The 25,226-nt window shown below is 45.0% G+C and overlaps 1 protein-coding gene across 1 annotated transcript in view; it reads left to right on the top strand.

The window, feature by feature from the left end:
* Positions 1-16,662, top strand: part of ANXA4 (annexin A4) — a 46,567-nt gene extending 29,905 nt beyond the window's left edge. Inside the window, exons 9-13 of the mRNA XM_066593039.1 lie at positions 7,540-7,633; positions 8,050-8,145; positions 8,985-9,043; positions 14,519-14,641; positions 16,483-16,662. Coding sequence (XP_066449136.1) covers positions 7,540-7,633; positions 8,050-8,145; positions 8,985-9,043; positions 14,519-14,641; positions 16,483-16,542 — 432 coding nt within the window. The 3' untranslated portion in view covers positions 16,543-16,662. The remainder of the gene's footprint in view (positions 1-7,539; positions 7,634-8,049; positions 8,146-8,984; positions 9,044-14,518; positions 14,642-16,482) is intronic.
* Positions 16,663-25,226: the final 8,564 nt, after the last annotated feature.

The raw sequence follows: 25,226 nt of genomic DNA, 5'->3' as shown, positions 1-25,226 counted from the left end.
CAATGGGAGCTGTGCCTGCAGTACCAACCCAGACCACTGCGCCATGGTCAGAGCTTTCTGCTTCCTCTGCTGACCATAGCGACGGGCCACTGGAATCGGCGCATGCCTTATTCTGGTCCAAATCGCTGACTAATATTGAACATGTTATGCCCACTGCTCATGGGGCTTGAACAGCATCATGCAAAGGCTCCACCTCAAGAAATGAGGCTTATGACTACATATACCTGTCAAGTATCAACCAAAAATGGAAGCACAATGGCTCCCATGTACATTGATGGGACCCACCAGGTTTTTGTCTTGTACTTGGGTAGAATGCATCGTAAGTACCTGAGTTTATGGCTTTTTTTTTTTTTTTTTTTTTAAACCGAATTCCTGCACGGTTGGCCCAGAAAAAAGGCAAAACCACTAGAGATGAGCGAGCACCAAAATGCTCGGGTGCTCGTTACTCGGGACGAAAATTTTGCGATGCTCAAGGGTTCGTTTCGAATAACGAACCCCAATGAAGTCAATGGGCGACCCGAGCATTTTTGTATATCGCCGATGCTCGCTAAGGTTTCCATTTGTGAAAATCTGGGCAATTCAAGAAAGTGATGGGAACGACACAGCAACGGATAGGGCAGGCGAGGGGCTACGTGTTGGGCTGCATCTCAAGTTCCCAGGTCCAACTATTAAGCCACAATAGTGGCAAGAGTGGGCCCCCCCCCCCCCCCAACATTATTTACTTCTGAAAAGCCCTCATTAGCAATGCATACCTTAGCTAAGCACCACACTACCTCCAACAAAGCACAATCACTGCCTGCATGACACTCCGCTGCCACTTCTCCTGGGTTACATGCTGCCCACCCCCCCCCCCCACCCCTGCACGACCCAGTGTCCACAGCGCACACCAAATTGTCCCTGCGCAGCCTTCAGCTGCCCTCATGCCACACCACCCTCATGTCTATTTAGGAGTGCATCTGCCATGAGGAGGAACCGCAGGCACACACTGCAGAGCGTTGGCACGGCTGGGCAGCGACCCTCTTTAAAAGGGGCAGGGCGATAGCCCACAATGCTGTACAGAAGCAATGAGAAATATAATCCTGTGCCACCGCCATCAGGAGCTGCACACGTGGGCATAGCAATGGGGAACCTATGTGCCACACACTATTCATTCTGTCAAGGTGTCTGCATGCCCCAGTCAGATCGTGGTTTTTTTTATAAATAGTCACAGGCAGGTAGAACTGGGAATCCCCAACTCCACAATGGGAATTCCGTGTGCACCCACAGCATGGGTGGCTCCCTGGAACCCACCGGCTGTACATAAATGTATCCCATTGCAGTGCCCTGGACAGCAGAGCTAACGTCAGATTAAATGCAGGTGGGCTTCGGCCCACACTGCATGCCCCAACCTGACCGGGCTTTTTAATTCATAGACACAGGCAGGTACAACTCCCTATTGTGAAGTCCCTGTGGACCGACAGCATGGGCGGGTGCCAGGAAGCCACCGGCGGCACATAAATATATCCCATAGCATTGCCCATCACAGCTGAGGTAATGTCATGTTTAATGCAGGTGGGCTTCGGCCCACACTGCATGCCCCAGTCAGACTGGGGTTCTTTAGAAGTGGACACATGTAGTTACAACTCCGTGTGGACCGACAGCATGGGTGGCTCCCTGGAACCCACCGGCGGTACATAAATATATCCCATTGCAGTGCCCAGCACAGCTGATGTAACGTCAGCTGTAATGCAGGTGGGCAAAAAATTAATTGGATTACACTGTAGGCGAGGGCCCCCAAAAAATTGGTGTACCAACAGTACTAATGTACCTCAGAAAAATTGCCCATGCCCAACCAAGAGGGCAGGTGAAACCCATTAATCGCTTTGGTTAATGTGGCTTAATTGGTAACTAGGCCTGGAGGCAGCCCAGTTAAAATAAAAATTGGTTCAGGTGCAAGCTTCAACACTTTAATGAGCATTGAAACGTATAAAAATTGTTTACAAAAATTATGAGTGAGCCTTGTGGGCCTAAGAAAAATTGCCCGTTCGGCGTGATTACGTCAGGTTTCAGGAGGAGGAGGAGGAGGAGGAGGAATATTATACACAGATTGATGAAGCAAAAATGTCCCCGTTTTTGATGGTGATAGAGAACGATGCTTCCATCCGCGGGTGCAGCCTACGTATTGCTTAGGTATCGCTGCTGTCCGCTGGTGAAGAAGAGAAGTCTGGGGAAATCCAGGCTTTGTTCATCTTGAGTGTAAGACTGTCGGTTGACAGCCGGGTACGCTTATCTGTGATGATTCCCCCAGCCGCACTAAACACCCTCTCTGACAAGACGCTAGCCGCAGGACAAGCAAGCACCTCCAGGGCATACAGCGTGAGTTCAGGGCACGTGTCCAGCTTCGACACGCAGTAGTTGTAGGGGGCAGAGGCGTCACTGAGGACGGTCGTGCGATCGGCTACGTACTCCCTCACCATCCTTTTACAGTGCTCCCGCCAACTCAGCCTTGACTGGGGAGGGGTGACAGTCTTGCTGGGGAGCCATAAAGCTGGCAAAGGCCTTGGAGAATGTTCCCCTGCCTGCGCTGTACATGCTGCCTGATCTCTGCGCCTCCCCTGCTACCTGGCCCTCGGAACTGCGCCTTCTGCCACTAGCGCTGTCGGATGGGAATGTTACCATCAGTTTGTCCACCAGGGTCCTGTGGTATAGCATCACTCTAGAACCCCTTTCCTCTTCGGGTATGAGAGTGGAAAGGTTCTCCTTATACCGTGGGTCGAGCAGTGTGTACACCCAGTAATCCGTAGTGGCCAGAATGCGTATAACGCGAGGGTCATGAGAAAGGCATCCTAACATGAAGTCAGCCATGTGTGCCAGGGTACCTGTACGCAACACATGGCTGTCCGCACTAGGAAGATCACTTTCAGGATCCTCCTCCTCCGGCCATACACGCTGAAAGGATGACAGGCAAGCAGCATGGGTACCCTCAGCAGTGGGCCAAGCTGTCTCTTCCCCCTCCTCCTCATGCTCCTCCCCCTCCTCCTCAACGCGCTGAGATATAGACATGAGGGTGCTCTAACTATCCAGCGACATGCTGTCTTCCCCCGCCTCCGTTTCCGAGTGCAAAGCGTCTGCCTTTATGCTTTGCAGGGAACTTCTCAAGAGGCATAGCAGAGGAATGGTGACGCTAATGATTGCAGCATCGCCGCTCACCATCTGGGTAGACTCCTCAAAGTTTCCAAGGACCTGGCAGATGTCTGCCAACCAGGCCCACTCTTCTGTAAAGAATTGAGGAGGCTGACTCCCACTACGCCGCCCATGTTGGAGTTGGTATTCCACTATAGCTCTACGCTGCTCATAGAGTCTGGCCAACATGTGGAGCGTAGAGTTCCACCGTGTGGGCACGTCACACAGCAGTCGGTGCACTGGCAGATTAAACCGATGTTGCAGGGTGGCAGCGTCCGTCTTGGAGTTGCGGAAATGTGCGCTGACCCGGCGCACCTTTCCGAGCAGGTATGACAAGTGTGGGTAGCTTTTCAGAAAGCGCTGAACCACCAAATTAAAGACATGGGCCAGGCATGGCACGTGCGTGAGGCTGCTGAGCTGCAGAGCCGCCACCAGGTTACGGCCGTTGTCACACACGACCATGCCCGGTTGGAGGCTCAGCGGCGCGAGCGGTCGGTCTGCTCTGTCAGACCCTGTAGCAGTTCGTGGGCCGTGTGCCTCTTCTCTCCTAAGCTGAGTAGTTTCAGCACGGCCTGCTGACGCTTGCCCACCGCTGTGCTGCCGCGCGACAGCGACTGCTGGCGACACGCTGCTGCTGACACATCTTGATTGCGAGACAGAGGTTGCGTTGGAGGAGGAGGGTGGTTTAGTGGAGGAAGCATACACCGCCGCAGATACCAGCACCGAGCTGGGGCCCGCAATTCTGGGGGTGGGTAGGACGTGAGCGGTCCCATGCTCTGACTCGGTCCCAGCCTCCACTAAATTCACCCAATGTGCCGTCAGGGAGATATAGTGGCCCTGCCCGCCTGTGCTTGTCCACGTGTCTGTTGTTAAGTGGACCTTGGCAGTAACTGCGTTGGTGAGGGCGCATACAATGTTGCGGGAGACGTGGTCGTGCAGGGCTGGGACGGCACATCGGGAAAAGTAGTGGCAACTGGGAACCGAGTAGCGCGGGGCCGCCGCCGCCATCATGCTTTTGAAAGCCTCCGTTTCCACAAGCCTATACGGCAGCATCTCCAGGCTGATCAATTTGGCAATGTGCACGTTTAACGCTTGAGCGTGCAGGTGCGTGGCGGCGTACTTGCGCTCAAACAGTGGCGCTGGAGACATCTGGACGCTGCGCTGAGAGACCTTGCTGGATGGGGCCGAGGACAGCGGAGGTGAGGGTGTGGGTGCAGGCCAGGAGACGGTAGTGCCTGTGTCCTGAGAGGGGGGTTGGATCTCAGTGGCAGGTTGGGGCACAGGGGGAGAGGCAGTGGTGCAAACCGGAGGCGGTGAACGGGCATCGTCCCACCTTGTGGGGTGCTTGGCCATCATATGCCTGCGCATGCTGGTGGTGGTGGCTCCCCAGCTGATCTTGGCGCGACAAAGGTTGCACACCACTGTGCATCGGTCGTCAGGCGTCTGTGAAAAACTGCCACACCGTAGAGCACCTTGACCTCTGCAGGGTGGCATGGCGCGAGGGGGCGCTTTGGGAAACAGTTGGTGGATTATTCGGTCTGGCCCTGCCTCTACCCCGGGCCACCGCACTGGCTCGGCCTGTGCCCACACCCTGACTTGGGTCTCCGCGCCCGCGTCCACGTCCTCTAGGCCTACCTCTACCCCTCAGCATGCTGTATTACCAGTAGTGCAGAAACAGAACGCTGTAATTAAATGTGCCACTTATTGGCCTGTGGTTGGAGGCTGACTTCGCTTATGGAACGCACAGCAGAGCCAGGAAAGAATTTTGCGCAAGCCTGCTGTAACGCTTAGCTGGCTGCATATGAATTAGGACAACTACCCACAGCGCAGACCCAGTACATTGAGGACGGTCACAGGCAGCCCAAATAGATTTTTTTCCCAAATGTTTTTGGAAAGGCCCACTGCCTATATTCAATAAATGTCTTCTGTCCCTGCCTCACCACCACTACTGGCCCTGCACTATGTATAATTACTGCAGGACGCAATGCTCTGCACGGCCGATATACAAAAAAAAAAAGTGCAACACTGCAAAAAGCAGCCTCCACACTACTGCACACGGTTAGATGTGGCCCTAAGAAGGATCGTTGGGGTTCTTGAAGCCTAAAATACTCCTAACACTCTCCCTATAGCAACTCCAGCAAGACAGCACTTTCCCTGATCTCTGTCAGAACGCATCTGTGGCGAGCCGCGGGAGGGGCCGATTTATATACTCGGGTGACACCTGATCTCGCCAGCCACTCACTGCAGGGGGGTGGTATAGGGCTTGAACGTCGCAGGGGGAAGTTGTAATGCCTTCCCTGTCTTTCTATTGGCCAGAAAAGCGCGCTAACGTCTCAGAGGTGAAAGTAACTCGAACATCGCGTGGTACTCGTCACGAGTAACGAGCATCTCGAACACGCTAATACTCGAACAAGTATCAAGCTCGGACGAGTACGTTCGCTCATCTCTAAAAACCACCCCATATGAGAAAGCAGGTATTCTGCTCATCAAGAGAAATGGATATCTGGCTGATCAGCCCTCAGATGACATTCTGGGAAGGCTATATTGGTACACAAACCTGCAGTACTGTACATTATAGAAGTTCCACATTACAGGTAGTACAGTAGAACATGATCTGTACAGTCACTGAACCAACAAGGGTGCAGTAGGGAGTGAGATCAGACTTGAGAAACTGCAAGCAAACTCTCTGAATACATCACTAAGTGTGAGCTCAGCATCACTACAAGTGGCTTCTTTCCAGAGTTACTGAACACAATAAGCAGTTAATATCTAGATGCGTGTTTTAAGCTTCAGTAACCTTTTCCTAGTGTTGGTTTCCGTGTCACAACTGCAAAGTCTAAAATAAAGTGGAGGTTTCACATGGATGGTTTCAAGCAGTCTGCGGAATGTGAGACATTTGAAGTGTTTGTGAAGACAGCAGGACTATTGTCTTTTGTTCTGCTCAAAAAAAAGCAAACCGTTGCTTTTTGACACTTTCCTTGTTTCTCGCTGCTATGTTTCTTCATTGTTTTTCCACTGTGCTTGGTCTTTTTGTGACATCCCAATACAGACGCACGCTGAGCTTTCCCCATTGCAAGGCATTCAGCTCACAATTCTACATCTTCCTCGGTGAAGACTCTGCCTCCCTTTCGGATCTATCCTTTGATCTAGTCTAGAAGCCTTTTCTTCGGGATTCATTTGCAATCTCTTGAGGAAGAGCTTTAATATTTTCAGAGGCTTCTGTTGCAGCTCCATTCAGAGCTATAATGAACTTCAGCCGAGCTCATGTCTGCTATTAAATATTAATTAATTTACTTTACCTTCTGCAGTCCCACCCAGGGAATATTCACAAATGGATGTAGTCATCGTCCTTCTATGCAGTGGTTTTACCTTCTATATAGGTGTTTTTAATAAATGCATGAATTGTCAAAAAAAATAAATAAATCAAGCGCCTCGAAGGAGTTCTGGAATTGAATGAAACTTTCTCTGTGGGATTGTGAAGTTGCTATAAAAGATTACAAGATCAGAGCTAAAGGATACTTTATTGTGGAAACTGTTAGGGCATATGTACATCCTAAGGTGGGGTGCCCAACACACACGGCTTCCATTGGCAAACACTAGTTTCCAACGGTGCCCAGGGTGGCCTTCATCTTGGAAGGGGTTGTTTCTGATACGGACAGTCTCTTTAAAGGGAACCTGTCAGTTTTTTGCAGCCCTTACTAAGCGCACCACAAGGTAGTGCCTGTTGCACTGATTAGTGATATGTCTGCTGTATGTATCCGTGTAGTAGTCTTGGAGAAAATTGCATTTTCTTAGTAGCAGCCAGACACAGAACTAGTCTTGAATATTCATGAGCTGCAGGCTAGCCACACCCAGCCCACCCTCCAACCAATAACCAGCAGTTTTCTTTGCACAGTAATGGGCAAACAGCTGCCAATCAATGGCTGAAGGGTGGAGTGGGTGTAGATGGCCTACAGCTCATGAAAATACAGGACTACTTTAAGTAGTCCTCTATGCATATGCTACTAGTGATTTAAAATGGTTTCCCAAAACTACTGCACAGATGCCTATCGCTGTAATCTGTGTGCTTGTCGCTACCTCATGCTGCCCTCAGAGGATGCAAATTGGTCAGGAACGATGAAAGCTGAGTGAGGAAACTTATAAGGCCACTCGTGCTCCTCTAGGTAATATGGAACAATACCTCTGCAGCGCCACCTATTGGAAAGCAGCTTCCTGCAAGTCCATGTTAGACTTTTTATACAAGCCTTGTAACAATGACTTGGAATTGAAAGCCAAGCCAGAACCCATACACAGACAGCTGTTTTGGGGTGTGTACCCCTCATCAGTGTGCAGTCGGTTTTTGGCATAGTCTCTAACGTTAAACTTGTCTTGTTTTAGGAACTGTATGCAGCTGGTGAGAAGAAATGGGGAACAGATGAAGTGAAGTTTTTGACCATTCTTTGCTGTAGGAACAAGAAACATTTGCTTAAAGGTAAAACCTACTCCTTATGACAAATGTACAGTATATTATATTTTAAGCTTTTTTGGCATGACAAAGGCTAGGCTGGCCAGAACCCATCAGAATAACAGTAATTTGTGTCAGAGTTCCACTTTAATTTAAGCTTGTTTCTATGTCCGCTCATAGCTGGTACTGCTTTCACATTTTGGTGTACAGACTGGCCAAACATACACCAAACTTATTGAAGCACCTTCTAATCTGCCACACTTCTCTCCAGGGCACTGCTTACTTGGGTCGGTATTTGGAACACAGGTCTAAGTAAATTTCCTTCTATAGCTATACAAGGGATTTTGAGCAGGACTAGATAAAATCTATTTCTGCCCCATTGCAGTGATTGCACTAAGAACTCTATACAGTTTTAATGTAATTCTTTCCTCCGCTCTGTCCAGTGTTTGAGGAATATAAGAAGATTGCAAAGAAAGATCTTGAGGCCAGCATCAAGTCTGAGATGTCTGGTAACCTTGAAGATGCTCTCCTGGCGATCGGTACAGTATTGATCAGATTGTTCATCTGTTTCTTACACATTAGATGTTGTAGGTTTATTATAACATTTTTTTATTTCAAGCTATTTGCAAGGCAACTTTTTAATTTTGTGCCAGTTCTACAACTATCAGTTAATGAATATATCTCTCTATAATGGAATTAAGGGGGTCATACCAACTTGCACAACGCCCCCTCCCAGAATACAGTTCCTTGGAGCTAACAGCTGATGGTCCCACTCTTGGCAGTCAGATGATTTTGTGTCCCCTTTAACAAAAGAAATGTACTATAAAGGGATAGCTATTCACCTGAATGGCTGTGCTGGAATACCAGGACAGCAGGCCCACTGGAATGGGAGTAAATCTTGCCAAACAGTACGACTTGTTCTGCGCCATAGAGTGGGATTCCCCGCTCAGGACTCCCTTCCGACAGTCCTATGTCGCAATGGGCCATACAAACGGTGGTTGTTCTTTTGGCACATGGAGAGGGAGTCTTTAGAATCCATGTCAAATGCACATGCTGGAATTTGTAGTTCCTATCGGGGAACATCAGATGCACGTAGATAGCTAATGATCTTTATATAATTGTTAGAGTGGGAGATTTGGGCCATGCGTTAATTGCATAGATCTCTGTTTTATGGTGGTTTCACACTTGCGCCCAGGAATCCGCACGGCGGATCGGGTTCATCTTACGATAGAACCAAACAGCGCCAAACAGATTCCATTGACTACAGTGGGGCTGTTCAGTTTCCACTCAGCTGCTGTACATTTCTCAGTTTGTCTTTATTTTTTACCTAGACATGCAAGATGTTTCTAACCTATATACTTTCTTTTTTAATTTGCAGTCAAATGCACCAAAAGCGTACCCAGTTACTTTGCTGAGAGATTATATAAATCCATGAAGGTGAGTTGTTCACTGCTAAATTAAAGCTTTTGCCGCACCTAACAAATCGGTAGACGAGACCAATAATTCCTCTATGGATTATAGTGAGTGCAATCCTTCCATTAAATACCCTACAGACCAATAAATGGTTCCACATGATGACTGCAGCTTACTGCGGGGGACACAAGTACTTCTAACAAGGCTTCTCAGTATTATCCTCTCTCATGCTATAGTCTGGTAATTCTGTATTTGGCGGTGTAAACAATAAACATGAGAATAATCCTATCGGTCACAAGGGCTGGAGTAGTTAAGACTTTTTGGTATAAATTCTGCACTGAAAATACATTTCAAATGAATGAGATCCTCTGAAATCCCATTAAAATATATTAACCCTTGACCCTAAATGACATGCATGTATGGAGCTGGATTGGGAGCTGATCCCAGTTCATACATGGCATGTACCAGCTATCTCTGATATCTGACACCTGTCCATGATCAGTCTGAGGACTGAACATGACTGTTAACCACTCGAATGCCACAATCTGAATTTGTCGGTCCCAAAGGCCCCCTTGATGAGATTGCATGGTGCCATTCAATTGGCGTCCTGAAAGCCTCCAGGTCTTACATTATTTCTGCTAATCAAGATTAACCTAAAGAAATGGTGGCAGAAATGCTATATATTGTAGTTCAGATGTATTACATGATATGGTATCAGTAATCAAACCATTGCACGTTCAAGGCCCCTAAAAAATAAATAAAATCAGTACCAGTGCATCATACATAAAGTCAAATCTATTAAAAGAACTGGTTTGTCTCAAATGGTGAAAATTGGCAAAAATAAAAATTTACACTGCCAAGATTGAACTTTTTTGGTCACCCTGTCTCAAAAGAAAATCTTGTCATACTGACCTATGGAATAAATTTATTCTGTCACTTAACATTGTGGACACTGTAAAAGTTATACCCCTGCCCCAAAGGTGGCAAAAATTTTTTAAATCTCATTTCACTCAAATTATAAACTTTTCAAAGTTTTTCAGTACATTAAATGGCACCATTGAAGAATAAAACTCTTCCCACAAAAAGAAGCCCTCAGACAGCCATGTCAACGGAAAAATAAGTCATGACTTATTTGAAAGTAGGGGGGATAAAGGAAAAGCAACGTTCTTCAGGGATTAAAACAAAACAAAAAACCCCTCGAGCTTGGTGTCTTACATATTCTTCATAGGAAACTAAGAACATATGTCTCCAGTTGTAAGGCAATAGACCAATGTATCAGAAGAGTGAATGCTCTTTTGATGTGACTCGTCCCCTGACACTGGTGGTTATGTTTCTGGCGGAAATTGGTTATATTGCCACAAAGGGTGACTGCTAAATGTTGGGTTGTTCACATTGACGTTTTCTATACTTTCCCAGGTTCTGTCGAGGTATTATATCTGAATTTTTGAAAACGACATAACCTGGGGACACTTACTTAAACATTGTGAATGGCCCCTTAACCCCTTCCCGCTGCAGGGCGTAAGTTTACGTCCTGGCAGCCTGGTACTTCCTGCAACAGGACGTATACTTACGTCCTGGAGATAGCACGGGATCATATGTGATCCCGCAGTGGGAGCTGGCTGTCAGTCACAGCCGGCGTCCCGCTGCAACAGCTGGGGGTCATCGGAGATGCGCCCCCCGCTGTTAACCCCTTCCCTGCCGCGATCTAAGTAGATCGTGGCAGGGAAAGAGTTCACAAAGGGAGCGCGGCTCCCTCTGTGTCTCCGGCCGGAACTCGCGATGTCATCGCGAGAGCCCGGCCTGTCACCATAGCAACAGGACGCCAGACACTGGCGTCCTGTATTGCCTATGCCTATGATCGCTGTACAAGCGATAAGGCATGGCAGAGCAGTAGCTCTGCCATGCCTTATACCAGCGATCATCAGGGCAGTGGTTAAAGTCCCTCAGAGGGACACAGTGTAAAAAAAACAAAGATTAAAAAAATGTAAAGAGTGAAAAAAACCATTTTTTTTTAATGCTTTTTCTTAGATTAGCATAAAAAAAGGTAAAAAAAAAAAATCCCACATTTGGTATTGTCGCGTCCGTAACGACGCGTACAATAAGTTGCACTTTTGACTGTGCACGGAAAAACGCTAAAAAACTGAGGCAAAATGCTAATTTTTAGCATTTTGCCTCACTAAAAACGCAATAAAAGTGATCAAAAAAGCCGTATGTACCCCAAAATGGTACCAATAAAATCTACAGCTCGTCTCGCAAAAAATAAGCCCTCATAGAGTGCCGTACATCAAAAAATAAAAAAGTTACAAGACTTTGAATGCAGCAATTTAGAAAAAAAAAAAAGATTACCCAGAAAAAGGGTTTTTATTGCAGAAAAGTGGGAAAACCTAAAAAAAGTAAGAATTTTGGTACCGTTGTAACCGTACCGGTCCGCAGAAAAAATGGAATGTCTCATTTATGCTGCATGAGTACCGCTGTAAAAAAAAAAATCATCTATGGCAGAATTGATGCGTTTTCTCTCCCTGCTAGCATTAAAAAAAAAAAAAAAAAAAAAAGTTTTACAATATAGTCTATGTACCCAAAAGTGGCACCGATAAAAACTACAGTTCGCCACGCAAAAAACAAGCCCTCATACGGCCGCGTCGACGGAAAAATAAAAAAGTTATGACTTTTGATAAACGGAGAAGAAAATCCGCCAAAAATTGTTGCGTCCTTAAGCCCAAAATAGGCCATGTCATGAAGGGGTTAATCTTTGGTGTTGCATGATTCCTATTGCAATCAATGAGCATCCCATGTAATGCATGGGCAAATGAAAAAAATGGTACAATGCCTCTATAGCGCCACTTATTGGAAGGCAGCTTCCCCAGACCTTCTAACTGCCCTTTTTATTGGTCCTGATTATTCCCATCCCAGCCAAACCTGGCAGAGATGGGAATACAGATCTTATTTTGGAGCCTACCGGTGGCAATTCTGTTCTGTTTCCATAACTCCCATAGAAAGAAATGGGAGTTACGGGAACGACTTAGAACAGTGAGCTACTGTTTTTGTAACTTCTGATATGTGGAAATGGCGTAGCTGGCTGTGCTGCGCTGTTTATGCAACTCATATTTGCTTCAATGGGCACTGTAGAAACCTATTCAGTTTCCCAAATCCTGTCTTCCTCAGACAGCAGAGGTGAGCTGATTTGAGGGGGACCCCTGTTATAGGTGCGGGTCCCAGAGCCGATGTCAAAATCTATCAGACATTTATGGCATGCCATAAATATCCAGGATGGGAATACCCCTTTATACTACTAAAGGCTCTGAAACCTGACCCCACCAAGTGTTTTTAGGCTTGTTGTAAAATGCTGGTGGGGAAAACGTCCAAATAATGCTAGTATCATGTAATCAATTAATGACTAAAAACCTAGATTTAGTGTTGGCCGAATACTAAATTTATAAAGAGATACTTGGTGATTTTGTCTATAAAGTGTCCTTCAACACAGATTCTTCCATTGTAATCAGAAGGCAAATTATCTTCTGTTATAGGAGTTATGTATCATAGGGAATTTAATAAGTGTGTTATCCCAAGGCAGCCCATGATCAGGATTTCTGTATTACATGTGTCGAACTCAAGGCCTATGGGCTCGCCGCTTCTATGTTCCATACAGTGGGCATCAGGGCTGTAACATTGGCCATGGAGCCGCTGGGATAGCTGAGTATTCAGCGTTTTTCTTCATTTTTAAACCCATTTAAAAAATGTTTTATGCCCCAGAAAACCCATTCTTAGAAGTACTTGCATTTCTACAGTATTACAAACCTTGAAGGCAACCATAAGGCCCGTATCGATATACGTACAGAACACACGTATGTGAAGCCCATGCTTTCCAATGGGTTTTTTCACATAAGATGTTTTGTAGCCTGAAAAACCCCATTGGAAACCATGGGCTTCACATACATGCATTTTTTTTATTTATTTTTTTTTGTAGCGATGTTGCATCTCTACAAAGTCGTGCGACCTTGTACACCATGTGAGACAGGCCTGATGTAGCTCTTGGTGAAAATGAGATTCCCACCCCTGCTCTATTAGATCGACATAAGTACTGTGCCAAGCGTGGCTCCTGGCAGCCATCGGTGTCCACTGAAATCTGTACACTTGTATTACTTTTCAATGGGCGGAATGTAATGCTTCATCTTTTTTCTATGCAGCACTGTGGTAGGGAAAACGAACACTCATGAAACTGTTCCTTAATTAATGGGATCCCCAACGATCAGCTCCTCTCTAGGGGGCAATGGGGCAACATTAGCGATGACCTAATCAAAGCTTGTATGAGTACATTACATATGTGGTTATACATATTATTGAGTGCTACATGTGTATTCTAGATCTTAGATGCGGGAATTGTCTTCTGAAGGGTAATATGGGATTGGCAGAGTAGGGGGGGGGGGATAAAATACATGATTCTCTCTTTTGGTTGTGTCACTTTTCTGACTTCTCCCAGGAGGGATGCACTGTCTGGCACACTCTTGCTAATGCCAGGATAGTTTTCTCACTTGCTGAAGGATTTGCTCTTTTAAGCTCCATTGAAGCTGAACCACGTGTGACAAATGAGTGGAGAAGCGGCGTCTCTGCTTGGCATTTATTACAGCTCTGCTGTCTGCTCAGAGCAGGGGAGCGCGCTAAAGAGAATGCGAGCGAGATACATGGAAGGCCGAATAACATGAGAAAAATTAGTCCGTGCGGATAGAGAACTATGACAGGAGGTTGTGTCATATTTTGGATGGAAGAATAGTTTTTTTTTTTTTTTTTTTTGTTTTGTGTTTTTTTTTTTCCTTCTCCCTATTACTTAGCAGCTTGATTTATTAATGTAATATATCACCCGCGCTTCCCACACGTAAAAAAGTGGCGCTGCTATGGAACTAATTTCTCAGCACTGTCAAGATGTAAAACTTGGAGCCATAAACCATTTTAAAGGAGTTTGGTTGGGGTGAACTGGGCTAGTTTCTAGTGCCCACATCTACTAGGGGGGGGGGGCACTCAAAGGGTAGGACTCCTAGGCATAACCTGAATGTTTCATTGGTAGACTTAACTGGGTTTTCTGTAAAACATCCTTAAATGGGAGAATGCAGTATATGCTCAGTCTCAAAAGCTAAAAATGATAGGTCTGGGAAGAAAGTGTATAAAAAGACTAAAATAAATTATACAAGGTGGAGAGCTGAGCGAGAAGCCAGCGATCTAGCGGCAAAGTCTTTCAGTCCCAACACTCTGCACGAGCGCTAACTACCTTAGCGGTGATGTCGGTGCTCGTCCAGTCATTTACCCAACTGGCATCCCGTGTAAAAGGGCCATAAGAAACCCAAATGGAATACCAGCATCCAGAAGACCATGCAAAACGGAATTATTTCTTTAAACGGATTTTCAAAAGGCTTAGAACCGCTTTATTTTTTTTTTATAAAACCTTGTATACAAGCCAATTCCAAGATTCTTCTAGTAACCTAGGTTGTCATTCATCTGCCGTGACAGGGTCTGGGCACCGATGACAACACGCTGATCAGAGTGATGGTCTCTCGCTGTGAAATTGACATGTTGGAAATCCGAGCAGACTTCAAGAAGATGTATGGAAAGTCCCTGCACTCGTTTATCAAGGTGAGATTCCTACTTTCTTAAAAAGGTAATATGCTGGTCTGTATTCTACATCTGTATCTGTAATCCAGGGCTGGGTCCAAAATACGGAAGAGATCTAAATCTTTCCATCATACTTTTCTACAGTTTGTATTCCTGGTTTTAGCTTAAATACTATCCAGAATACTGCTGTCTGTTTGCACTAAACCCCATTCAGTATTGCTCAGGCATAACCTTAAACTCCAAGTCATATCAAGTCCTTGTCATACTATGTCCTAGTATTGGTACGACAGTCAACTAAGGGTGCTTGTCCACGGGTGTGATTTCCACCGGCAAATCCCTCCCTCTGCAGCTTTCCATACCACTGCTATGGAAAGTGCCACGAGCGGAGAGTCATTGCAATTCTCCGCTCGCGGCGGGCAGTGCTGCGAATTGCCCCGTTTCTCTACGGTCAGCCTATCTATCAGATAGGGCTGACCGGCGGAGATTCGACAGCAGCTCCCGCAGCGGAGCTTCACTGCGGGATACCGCAACGCCCGTGGACAGAGGGCCTAACTGGAGCTGAATCGCCTTCCTTGAACCAGTCTAGCGGAATTTGCTCCTCACTGCTCACAACTTCTGCTTTGCATGTGTTTTACCCCAATACAATCCTCTTATAATGTTCCTATGGATCACTTTTGAGATATTTATTTTAGCATTGTAAATGTAATATATTTTATAGAAAAGCACAAGCGCTGCCCCTATTTAAAATAAATACAGCTACAGTGCTTCTCTAAGCAGAGGAATACCGAGTTGCTCAAGATGTGTAAGCCGTAAGGACACTGGTCCTCGGAGGCCATACCATCTTAGGGGGGAAAAACTGTGTTTTGGGGTACTTGATGATTGTAACGGAAGACATGCCACTCTTGACAGATTATGTTTTCAGGATTTCCTTAATATTGCACAGTTGTTAGCACCTCAAACTGTCAGGGGTTCTCTATATAGGACATTCTTGAATCATGACCTGTTGGGGGTACTTGATGCCTGAAGTTGATAAACACTTAGATTCCGCTCATCAAGTAGATCAGGCCTTATTCCTCTATAGGTGCCTTTCTCTCAAAGCTGTGGGTGATTATTCAGGTATGTCTTCCCATCAGAAATTGCAGTTCTCACAGGGCTTCCTGTAGGCAGAGGCCTGCTGTGCCTAGAAGTAAATGTAACCCTGCCCAGAAAACCTGGACTGTGATGCATTTGCCAAAAGTGTTTATGTAGTATATTAAACAGTGTTTCGGCACATACACCAACAGATTGTCAGTTTGGCCTTCCTCAGTGTGGTGACATACTATTTGGACTGCACTTTCCTATACAGCCACTATGATGAAACTTCACAGTACACATTCTGTAACTTTGTGGCCAACATATAATACTGGAATACTTCTGAAATGGCATTGTGTGAAGTGACTCTTACCCAGTTCTACACATAAAGGTATTAAGCTGTGTAAAGGCTACTCTTTTGTACTTCAAATCGTGCTTGGATTTCCAGCTCTTATCTAAACTCGTACATATATATAATGGTCGACATATCCCTTATAACAGTCTGCTGAATAATAGACTTTAAGCTTACTATCCACAAAGCTAGAAAGAGTCCAAGGCAAAGCATTACCAAATAAAGGTGTTACATAAGAAAAGTCTTGGAAGTTTTGATAAGGGGGAAATTACTATAGGTCTAAGGCTGAGATGTAGGTTGGTAGCCGAGCAAAGTTTGCTTAGAGACTAGAGGGAAAGCAGAGGCAGAGCAGAGGCCTCCTGACAGATCAACCTGGTTGCTCTTTTTACCTGCATTATTTATAAAGCATTATGTTCTGACATTTCGCTTTGCTTTCCAGGGGGACTGTTCTGGAGATTACAGGAAGGTTCTCCTAAAACTGTGTGGAGGAGAAGACTGAATAAATCTATTCCCAAAAGAACATGTTCTAAGACCAAGAAATCCTATCATGTCATCTCATGTGCTTATGATCTTGTACTGATAGCCGTAAAAATAAACTTTCCCTTTTTTTGTATGATCATATCGTCTCATCACCTGCATCGAGGGGTCTGCTTTACTGCTCCACTTGGGGGAGCAGGCATGGAGTCTCCATGGCCAAACGGCTCCTCCTTAGGATGGAACCAAACAATGCCGAATATGCGATAAAACCTCTGCCTGTAGTTTCCGAGGTAGATGTGAAACAGCCCTTAACTATACGCTCTTACATCTATTAATACAAGTATCCTCCTTAGCTATTCATATCCCTTTGTACATACTACACTTGACTCGGTCTATAACCATTTATATAACAGAAGATGGCTGTTGTGCACTGTTCCTGGAACAATGAGCTATTCGACCAATCTCTCAGAACTTAGTCAAAACTCCCCCCCCCCCCCCCCCCCCCCCCCCCCATTTATACTCCATTTTCTCCTCATATACTAGGTGGTCTCCACAAGAAATTTTATTCTACCTGACCACCTCACCGGCCTGTCAACACGAAACATACAGTACACTGAGGAACAGCTGGTTTTGTGCAGATCTTTCCCAAAGTTTTTGGACAGGATTTTCAATCTCCTCCACTTTGCTGCTACTGTAACTGCCACGGCTTTTCTGTGCAGAGGGTCTGTGTAAATAAAGCCTTAGGATGCATTCACATGTTATGGAAATGCTGTGGATTTGTGGGAGAATTTCTGCAGCAGATACACAGCAAATCCGCAGCCCCCCCCCCCCCCTCGAATAAGACGTTCTTTACTCTTGATAGTAAACTTTTCAACTTCAGATTATCCAAAGTGTTTCCGCAATATGTGAATGCACCATTTAAAGTCCTTTTCCAGGCAAATGCTATTCATGACCTACCCCCACCAGTGGGCCCAGACATCATCTAGGTCAGAGCCAGTAGTCGAATAGGTTCAGTGAGAGCAAAGCTACCTGTTGAGGGTAGGTAATCAATAGTATTTGTCCAGTAACCTCTTTTAACCCTCTTCAATCCACTGACGTCTGAAGACCTTCTTATTGAAGACTGTATAGCTCCGATGTCGGAAGACGTCCGGCAGGGTATTCTTACTGTATATTACTGGCCGCGCTGTTGTCGGGGGGGGGGGGGCCTCTCCAGCATGCCCCATACTGCAGTACTGACTCTAGCCAACAGATGGCGCCATTGTATAATGGCAGAAAGAGAGCCCCCTAGGAAACCCGGAATCTAAAATTGGATTGCAAAGGGTTAACACCCAAATGCAGAGTCTAAAGAATCTTCCTGTTCTTAAAGGTCCACTCACATGGGACGAGCTGTCAGGCAAACATTGCTCAACAGCTCATCCCAGTGATGCTTGCTCCTGTGCTGTTACATAGGAGCGAGTATTGCTCAAAGTACTGCAGGCATGGAGGTAGAGCAGGTCAGGGAGCGTTCTCCCTACCCTCCAATCATGGTAAGCAGACAGTCATACAGAAGTCTGTCTGTTTTCTGCAGGAGCAGAGTGAGTGAAGAACTCTTGTTCAGTCTCTGCATGCAATTACAGCTGGCAATCAGTGTTTAAATTCACACTGGAGCTTGAATAATTATTGTCCCATGTAAAAGGGGCCATTGCCCTTAATGGCTACAAAGAGTTATGGATTTTTCTATTCAGATTATCAAGTTATGGTCCGCAATAGGTAAGCTGCTAGGAATGCCTGGAGCACAAGTGGAGGCAAGTCAATAATAGTAATCTAGGGGTCAAGTGATGGCAGTTAGCATGCACTGCAAACCAGAAGATGTGCCAGTCTGCTGATATTGTACCAGGAAAAGCCTAAGATCAGGATCTGAGTCGAAACAAGGTAAACTGACTTGGCACATTTACGAATACTGTCTAAAAGTTGGACCGTGCAAATGAAGATAGTCATGAAATGTGCCCGATCCATCAAAGTACCTCCTGCTGGATGTTAAATCTGTAAAATTTTAAGACCCTCCAGTCTGTTTATGCCACCAATAAGTTGTCTTAATTTTATGCCAAAATTTTGGCACAATGTAGGTCACACCCTTTATATGAAGATATACCTTTTTTTTTTTTTTTTTGCTCAAGTTGGAAAATTTTTCCTAAAGTGTTTAAAAACATATAGTAAATGGGACTCAAGGCATTAGAAAGCTTTGGCATTATGCCAAAAAACTGGCAGCTTTTGATAGTAAATCTGCACCACAGAACCTTTATTCACAGACAAGGTTTTATCTGCTGCATCTTCAGTTTAAGCCTGGGTTCCCACTGGGCGGAATCCCGCCGGAAATCTCAGTTTGGCCGCAGCAAAAACCGCGAGATTTCCGCCGGGAGAAGCGCCGCAGAAAAGCCCGTGGCGGCTTTGAAGCGGCCTGGCCGTTCGCTCTTACGCTGCGGCCGGCGCTCCCATGGAGGAGAGTGGGGCCGCAGCGGAAAGAAAAAAGAATAGACATGCTGCGGTCAGCAAAGCCGCGCCGCAGCCGTGATTTCAGCCGGATTAACCGTAGCGGATTGGCCATCCTGGGTGGACGAGATTTCTGAGAAATCTCGTCCACTTGGCTGGCCAAACCCGAGTTTAGCGGCCGCAGGCGGATTTGCCACGGCGAAATTCCGGACGGAATTTTCGCGGCAAATCCGCCCTGTGTGAACCCAGCCTAAAACGGCTAAATGACTTCAAAGCAAGCCAGACTCCTTGGAGAAAAGATAGTCAGCAACTATGGCCAGCCATGGTTAGGAGCACGGCACTGGAGTGAGGTGAGGTCCCACTGACACAATAATAGGTCTCTAATGAGGCATATGGATGGCAGAAGGACGGGGCATATTAACTTATTCCGCAAGACTTCTGCTCGATTCACAACCTGATTGGTTGTTTGGGTTGACTGATTCACAATTCCAGTAACCTGATTGGTTGAGTCGAGCAGGAGTCTTGTGCAATAAGTTAATATGGGGTGGGGGTGGAGTTGTTCCTCTTTTGAACAGTGATGTAGATGTATTCTGTAAGAGTGGCTCCCTTTCTGGCAAACATGGCACATGTATTATATAATGTTACATTTCCACTACAGTGCAAATGATTGGGAACATGCAGCATCTCTTGGCAAATAATGATGCAAGGGGTTAGTAGTCAGAACTGCAGCAATCAGTTGACTTGACTTAGTTAAAACAGAATACCTATTTGACTGGACCAATATAATGATACGCTCCAGGTCAAATCTATAATTGCCTCCCCAAAAAAATGATGATTAAGTATCTGTTTTAACACTTGTTCCTAAAAGGCTTGGTATGGCTAATCTAAAGCTCTTTAAGCAGCAAAAACCCAGATTGAGCTATCCTTGTAGTGGGGAAGTTTGAGCATTTCCTGGAGACCATATTTAGTCATTGTATCCGTATTCCTTAGGGTGCGTTCACACGAGCGCATAAACGGCGCGTTTTTGCGACTAAACGTATATACGTGACCATCTGAGGCAATGATTTCGAATGTATTCGTTCACATGGGCGATTTTATGGCGCGTAAAAACGGCAACCCGAAAAAAAACGGAACATATGCGACCGAAATACGCGCCAACGCATATTCGATGGCCGAAAAGATACTTTGCAATGTAGGAACAAACGAAAATACGCTTTCTAGCTCTGGTCGTGATCGGCGAAAAACGTTCTCTCCGGCGATTATACGTTGCGCTCGTGCGAACGTAAATACGCCTACGCTCGTGTGAACGCACCCTTACTCTTCTAAACTATGTACAAGTCACAGTATGTATGCATTCGTCAGCACTAAGACTTTGTAATGATTTGTTACTTTTAGGGAGTTGTTTCCTGTGATTGAACACTATACCTTTTCTTTGTTCTACTTTGTGCTATTAATAAAGTTAACACTGGGCTGGTCCCTCAGAAAAAAGCCAGTCAGGACTTCATACAGTTAGGGTCTCTTTCTTTCTCCAATTTATCATTCGTTAATTTGGACTCGAGAACCCTGATTCCAGTAGCCTTATTGCTGATTCTAAATCTATAGAAGTATTACAGCTAAAAGTAAAATAAAATGTATGTCTTTATTAGTATATAAAATAAACGCCCATATTAATGGCACAGGATACAGTTGTGTTAAAGCCAAACAGAAGGGAACTACGCCCACATTACCCAGAGGATAATTATACAGGGTAACTTGGCCCTATGTTGTGCTTGCCAACCAGCTGTTTTCACGGCCGATGCAAGGTGTTTTTCATTCAAGAATGCCTTGCATCTCTTCTGTGATTGTGTTGGTCAGGTGCATGTTTCACATGCATCAGAGAATCGCAAGTGTTTCCCATTGATTTCAATGGGAAAAATCACATCACAACGGCATGCGAATGACATGCAATGTCTTTAAAGGTCCTATTGAAAACCGTGTGCAAGGCATTCCTTGGGAACGCCAAAAGATAGGATATGTGTCATCCTCAATCTGCATAACAAGTTAAGTGCAAGTGCTAAAGTAACATAATAAAGCAGGGTATTGTTATGTCTGGTAAATATATAAACCATAACCTGTGCAGATCAGAGTATAGCAGTAAATTACAAGTGCAAAGTATACAAGGGATTACATATACATCTAAGTCAAAGTAGCATTATAATCCCCTACCATAGTAACTCAGTAAAGTGGGCGGCATACAGACCCTCCAGCTAGCGTCCCAGACGTGTGTTTTGCCCATGTGCTTTCTCAAGGGCATTTGTAAAAACAGGTTGTCTTAGGCTAGTATCAACCACAATGTTGATCCCGGTTTAGGTAATCAGCTGTTGAACTAGATTTAATCAAAATGCATTTCACCAACACCTTTTTGATCTAAGATTTGTGAAACGAAGTTTAAGTGGTCTGCAATCAAAGGTTCAACGGAGAAGAAATGTATCCAGCACAATAATTAGTTGCTGTAGTTAGATGATCTTCCTAGCCAAAAGTAAAAACATGGTCGCTACCAGCAAGAAATGTGGGTGTAATTTCACCACCCAGGAAAATTCTATCAAGCTATTCGTTTAGTCTGCCATCTTAGATTTTGCCAGTTGAACTTGGATCAACAAGTTTGATCCACCAAAATCAGGGGATCAGATTGCTCTGAGATTTGAACCCTGATCACAGGCTAAACTCTGTGCAATGGTTTTCTACTTGATCGGACATCAAAATGTTCACTGAAAACGATCATATATACTTACCAATGTAATACAAGAGGGCAGGTAAAAACACCACATCCCTCAACATGCAGACAGTCAAACTGCTGTATGGAGGAGCAATTGCACAGGTACAAGGTACTTATGAACAACCACTTACACACCTTCCTTATATTGAGGGGGCGGCTGCTTAGTACTGTTCTTGCACCAAGAAAAGGCATAGACAGGGAGTAGATCACCAGTAGGCTTACAACCTATTAATGACCCCCATATGTATGTGGGACGCCAGGTGCCGAGCTTTTTTTTTCTCTAGGTTCGTCTCTCGCTCTCTCGACAAAAAAATTGCCAATGACGTGTGCTGCATTGTGGCGGGGAGGGGCCAAAACAGGCACGTCACAGCGGGGAGGAACAAAAAACTGGGGCGGGGTCGAACACGACTTTATGCTCGTTTGTACGCAAGTACGCTAATACTCGAACGAGCATTAAGCTCAGCTCAGTATGTTCGTTCAACTCTATTATGGACCAATGGTAAACAAATTATAATAAATCTGAAGTATTGTAATTGAAGCATGGGTCTCTATAAAAACTGCTGCCTGTCAATAAAAAAATAGATAACTTTTGATCACGTCCAGATTCATTTGCACTAGCAGTTAATATTTTGGTCAAAATACACAAGCTCACAAGCCTGCATCAAGGCAACAGACAAAAAATATCACTAAAAATGGCAATATATACCTACCAATGTACAAGAGGGCAGGTAAAAACACTGGCCATTTTCAGTGGGGGGTTAGCTTATTTCCTTTTTCTGTGATTTTGATGTTCGTGTAGGGACTCGCACGCAAACAAGGACCCTTGCTGTGAGCTTGTGCATTTTGGCCAAAATATTAACCAAAGCCTCATATTTATCAGTATGCATCCGCAGCATGCAATGTAGTTTTGAACACTGGGAGAGCCCAGGGTGCCAGTGTGGTTCACCTATGAGGTGCAGGGCAGCGAGCTGAATTGAAATATGGTGTTATTAATAGGCTGTAAGCCTGCATGGTGCATTACACGTACTAACACCCTGCATATGCTTCTTTTTGCAAGAATAGTACTAAGCAGCCGCCCCCTCAATATAAGAAAGGTGTGTGAGTAGTTGTTCATGAGTACCTTTCCCCTGTGCAATGCTCCTCAATATAGCAGTTAGGCTGTCTGCATGTTGAGGGATGTGTTGTTATTACCTGCCCTTTTGAATTAGTACATTGGTAGGTATATGCCCATTTTCAATTATTTTTTTGGCTGTTTATATTTTCCTTTTCTGATCAAAATATTGGTGCAACTGGCCCTTAGTGAGACTATCTTTCGCTCTCTTGTCCACATCTTCCTTCCCTGGTGTGTTTATTTTGAGCTGTAAATAATGTAGATACTGCTACTTCTGTTTTATCATGTCTAGAATTCCATAGCTCTTAACATACAAAATCGTGTTTTATTTCTTCTCACCTAGTTAGAAATTACCTTATTCATGAAGTTTTTTCCAACTATAGAGCTGCGTATACACAGAAACATATTTACCCAATATTCCCCTAGTCTGCAGTTTTCCATATAAGCTTAGTGTAAACTTTTTTTCAACCAGCGCCGGATTTACTTCTTAGCAGCCTGTAAGTACAAAATGCCTTCCAGTAAGATTCTGATCAGCCAGCGTAGAAGTAACAGAGCCAGCTCTCCATGGATGACCAAACTTTTCTCAGAGATTGCCAAGTGCAGCAAAATTACATATACTTCTATCCCTGCATATAACAAAGAACTATATCACATATACAGTATATTCAGACTGAATGGAGATTACCGCACTATGAATGAAGTATTATAGTTGGGCACCCTCTTACAGATTTTGCATTGGGCCCAGCATCTTCAACACCTTTGACAATCACCTGCAACATGTATTTCTGTAGATAATCAACACATTGCTTTCATTGGAAAACTATTTAAAATGGACACATTTAGACAGCTGTAATCTTACTCTAGGCAGGAGTCATGTATTTGGTACCAAGAGTCCTGTTAGAGCTGTTAAATCTTGTATTTAAGGCCTTAGAGTAGTTCTAAGGACATCGCTGTGGGAGATATATGTTGTATACCTTAGAACGTTTTGCACAAACACCATAAGAAAAAGGGTACTTCAAGATATGGGTAATTTAAAGGTTAGGGGAACCTTTGTGCACTGAAAATCAATACATACAAATCTCACTAAGGTCCTGCAAAAAAAAATTACGCTCATATCTTTTTTTTGGATTAAGTTTTCCTTCTTATGCATTTAGAAAGACTCACCCTTGGTTTGCAGGCTCTGCTATGTTCTAGTTTCTGGCTGGGGGAGCATTCCCAGCACTGATGAGCTGGTCTCTCCTATAAATGCACACAAGCTCAGTTTTCCATTCAGTTTTTCAGAGGCTGTGTAACATAACCACACCCACTTAATACTACACAGCTATCTCTCCATCCTCCTTCTGAATAGCTGCTGGTCCATTCCTCCTCACTACTAATAAGAGCAGATGATTCACCTGGAGTGAATTACAGCCATCTGTAAGAGTAGCTTTCTCTGCTCTCTGTCCTCCTGATCTTCTCCACCATTCCCCTTCTGTAATAGCTCAGTGGAAAGTCAGTGAATGCCTATTCACAACGGGGGAGCAAACTAAAGAAGAAGCTGTTGGTTTACGCAAGATGCCCAAAAAGGCAAAACCTAATGAACATCACAAAACGACTTCCAAAGTATCAATCTGGGGTCTAGAGAAAGTTTACCATCAGATTCCTTAAAAACCGGTCTATTCCAGTTGCTAAGCAGTCTGAGGGGAAGCAAAATAAAAAACTAGTACAGAGGAAGAGGGAAACAGATGCCGATGACGACCAAAGAAGTTGGTGTTTTAAATTTTCCAAAGAGCCCCAGAATAGTAAGGCTATAGTAACATGGAGGAGTGCAATATCGGTCCAAGAAACTCGGACCAATATCTCACTTGTAAACCTGCAATTTCTGCTGAGAGCATGATGCATTTTGTGTAAAAAAACCAAACAAAAAAAAACATTGCATTGCTGCAACATACGATTTTCAAAAGTGTGAAAATCACATGTTGTTTCAATAGAAATATTGCAGGTTTTTTTTTTGCTGCCACAGAAAATAATGGGCAATTTTAATACATTTGCTCGCCTATTCAGACTGCCCGGTTTGGCGAGCATACACCAAGCCTGGGATACCGTCAGGCGGGGGGAGACAGATTAGCTATAGCGACAGTATAGCTAAACTGCCTCCCCCTTTTCGCCCCCCGTCACTCTTGGCAAGGGGAGGGAGCCGAAAGGGGCGGGAGCTAGTGTGCAAAGCTCCCACCCCCTCTCTGCCTTTTGTTGGCTGCTAGCAATGGGAGGGGACAAGAGCTTAGCAACTAGCTCCTGCCCCATCCCACCCCCTCCCATTGCAAACAGCCACCAAAGGGTGAAGAGGAGGAGGGAAAGAGGTGAGAGTTTAGCAGACACGCTGCTAAGCTAC

The sequence above is a fragment of the Eleutherodactylus coqui genome, chromosome 2, assembly GCF_035609145.1.
Source record: "Eleutherodactylus coqui strain aEleCoq1 chromosome 2, aEleCoq1.hap1, whole genome shotgun sequence".
NCBI classification, from domain to species: Eukaryota; Metazoa; Chordata; class Amphibia; order Anura; family Eleutherodactylidae; genus Eleutherodactylus; species Eleutherodactylus coqui.
Note: the sequence above shows the minus strand (reverse complement) of the source record. Positions and strands in the feature narration are given on the sequence as shown.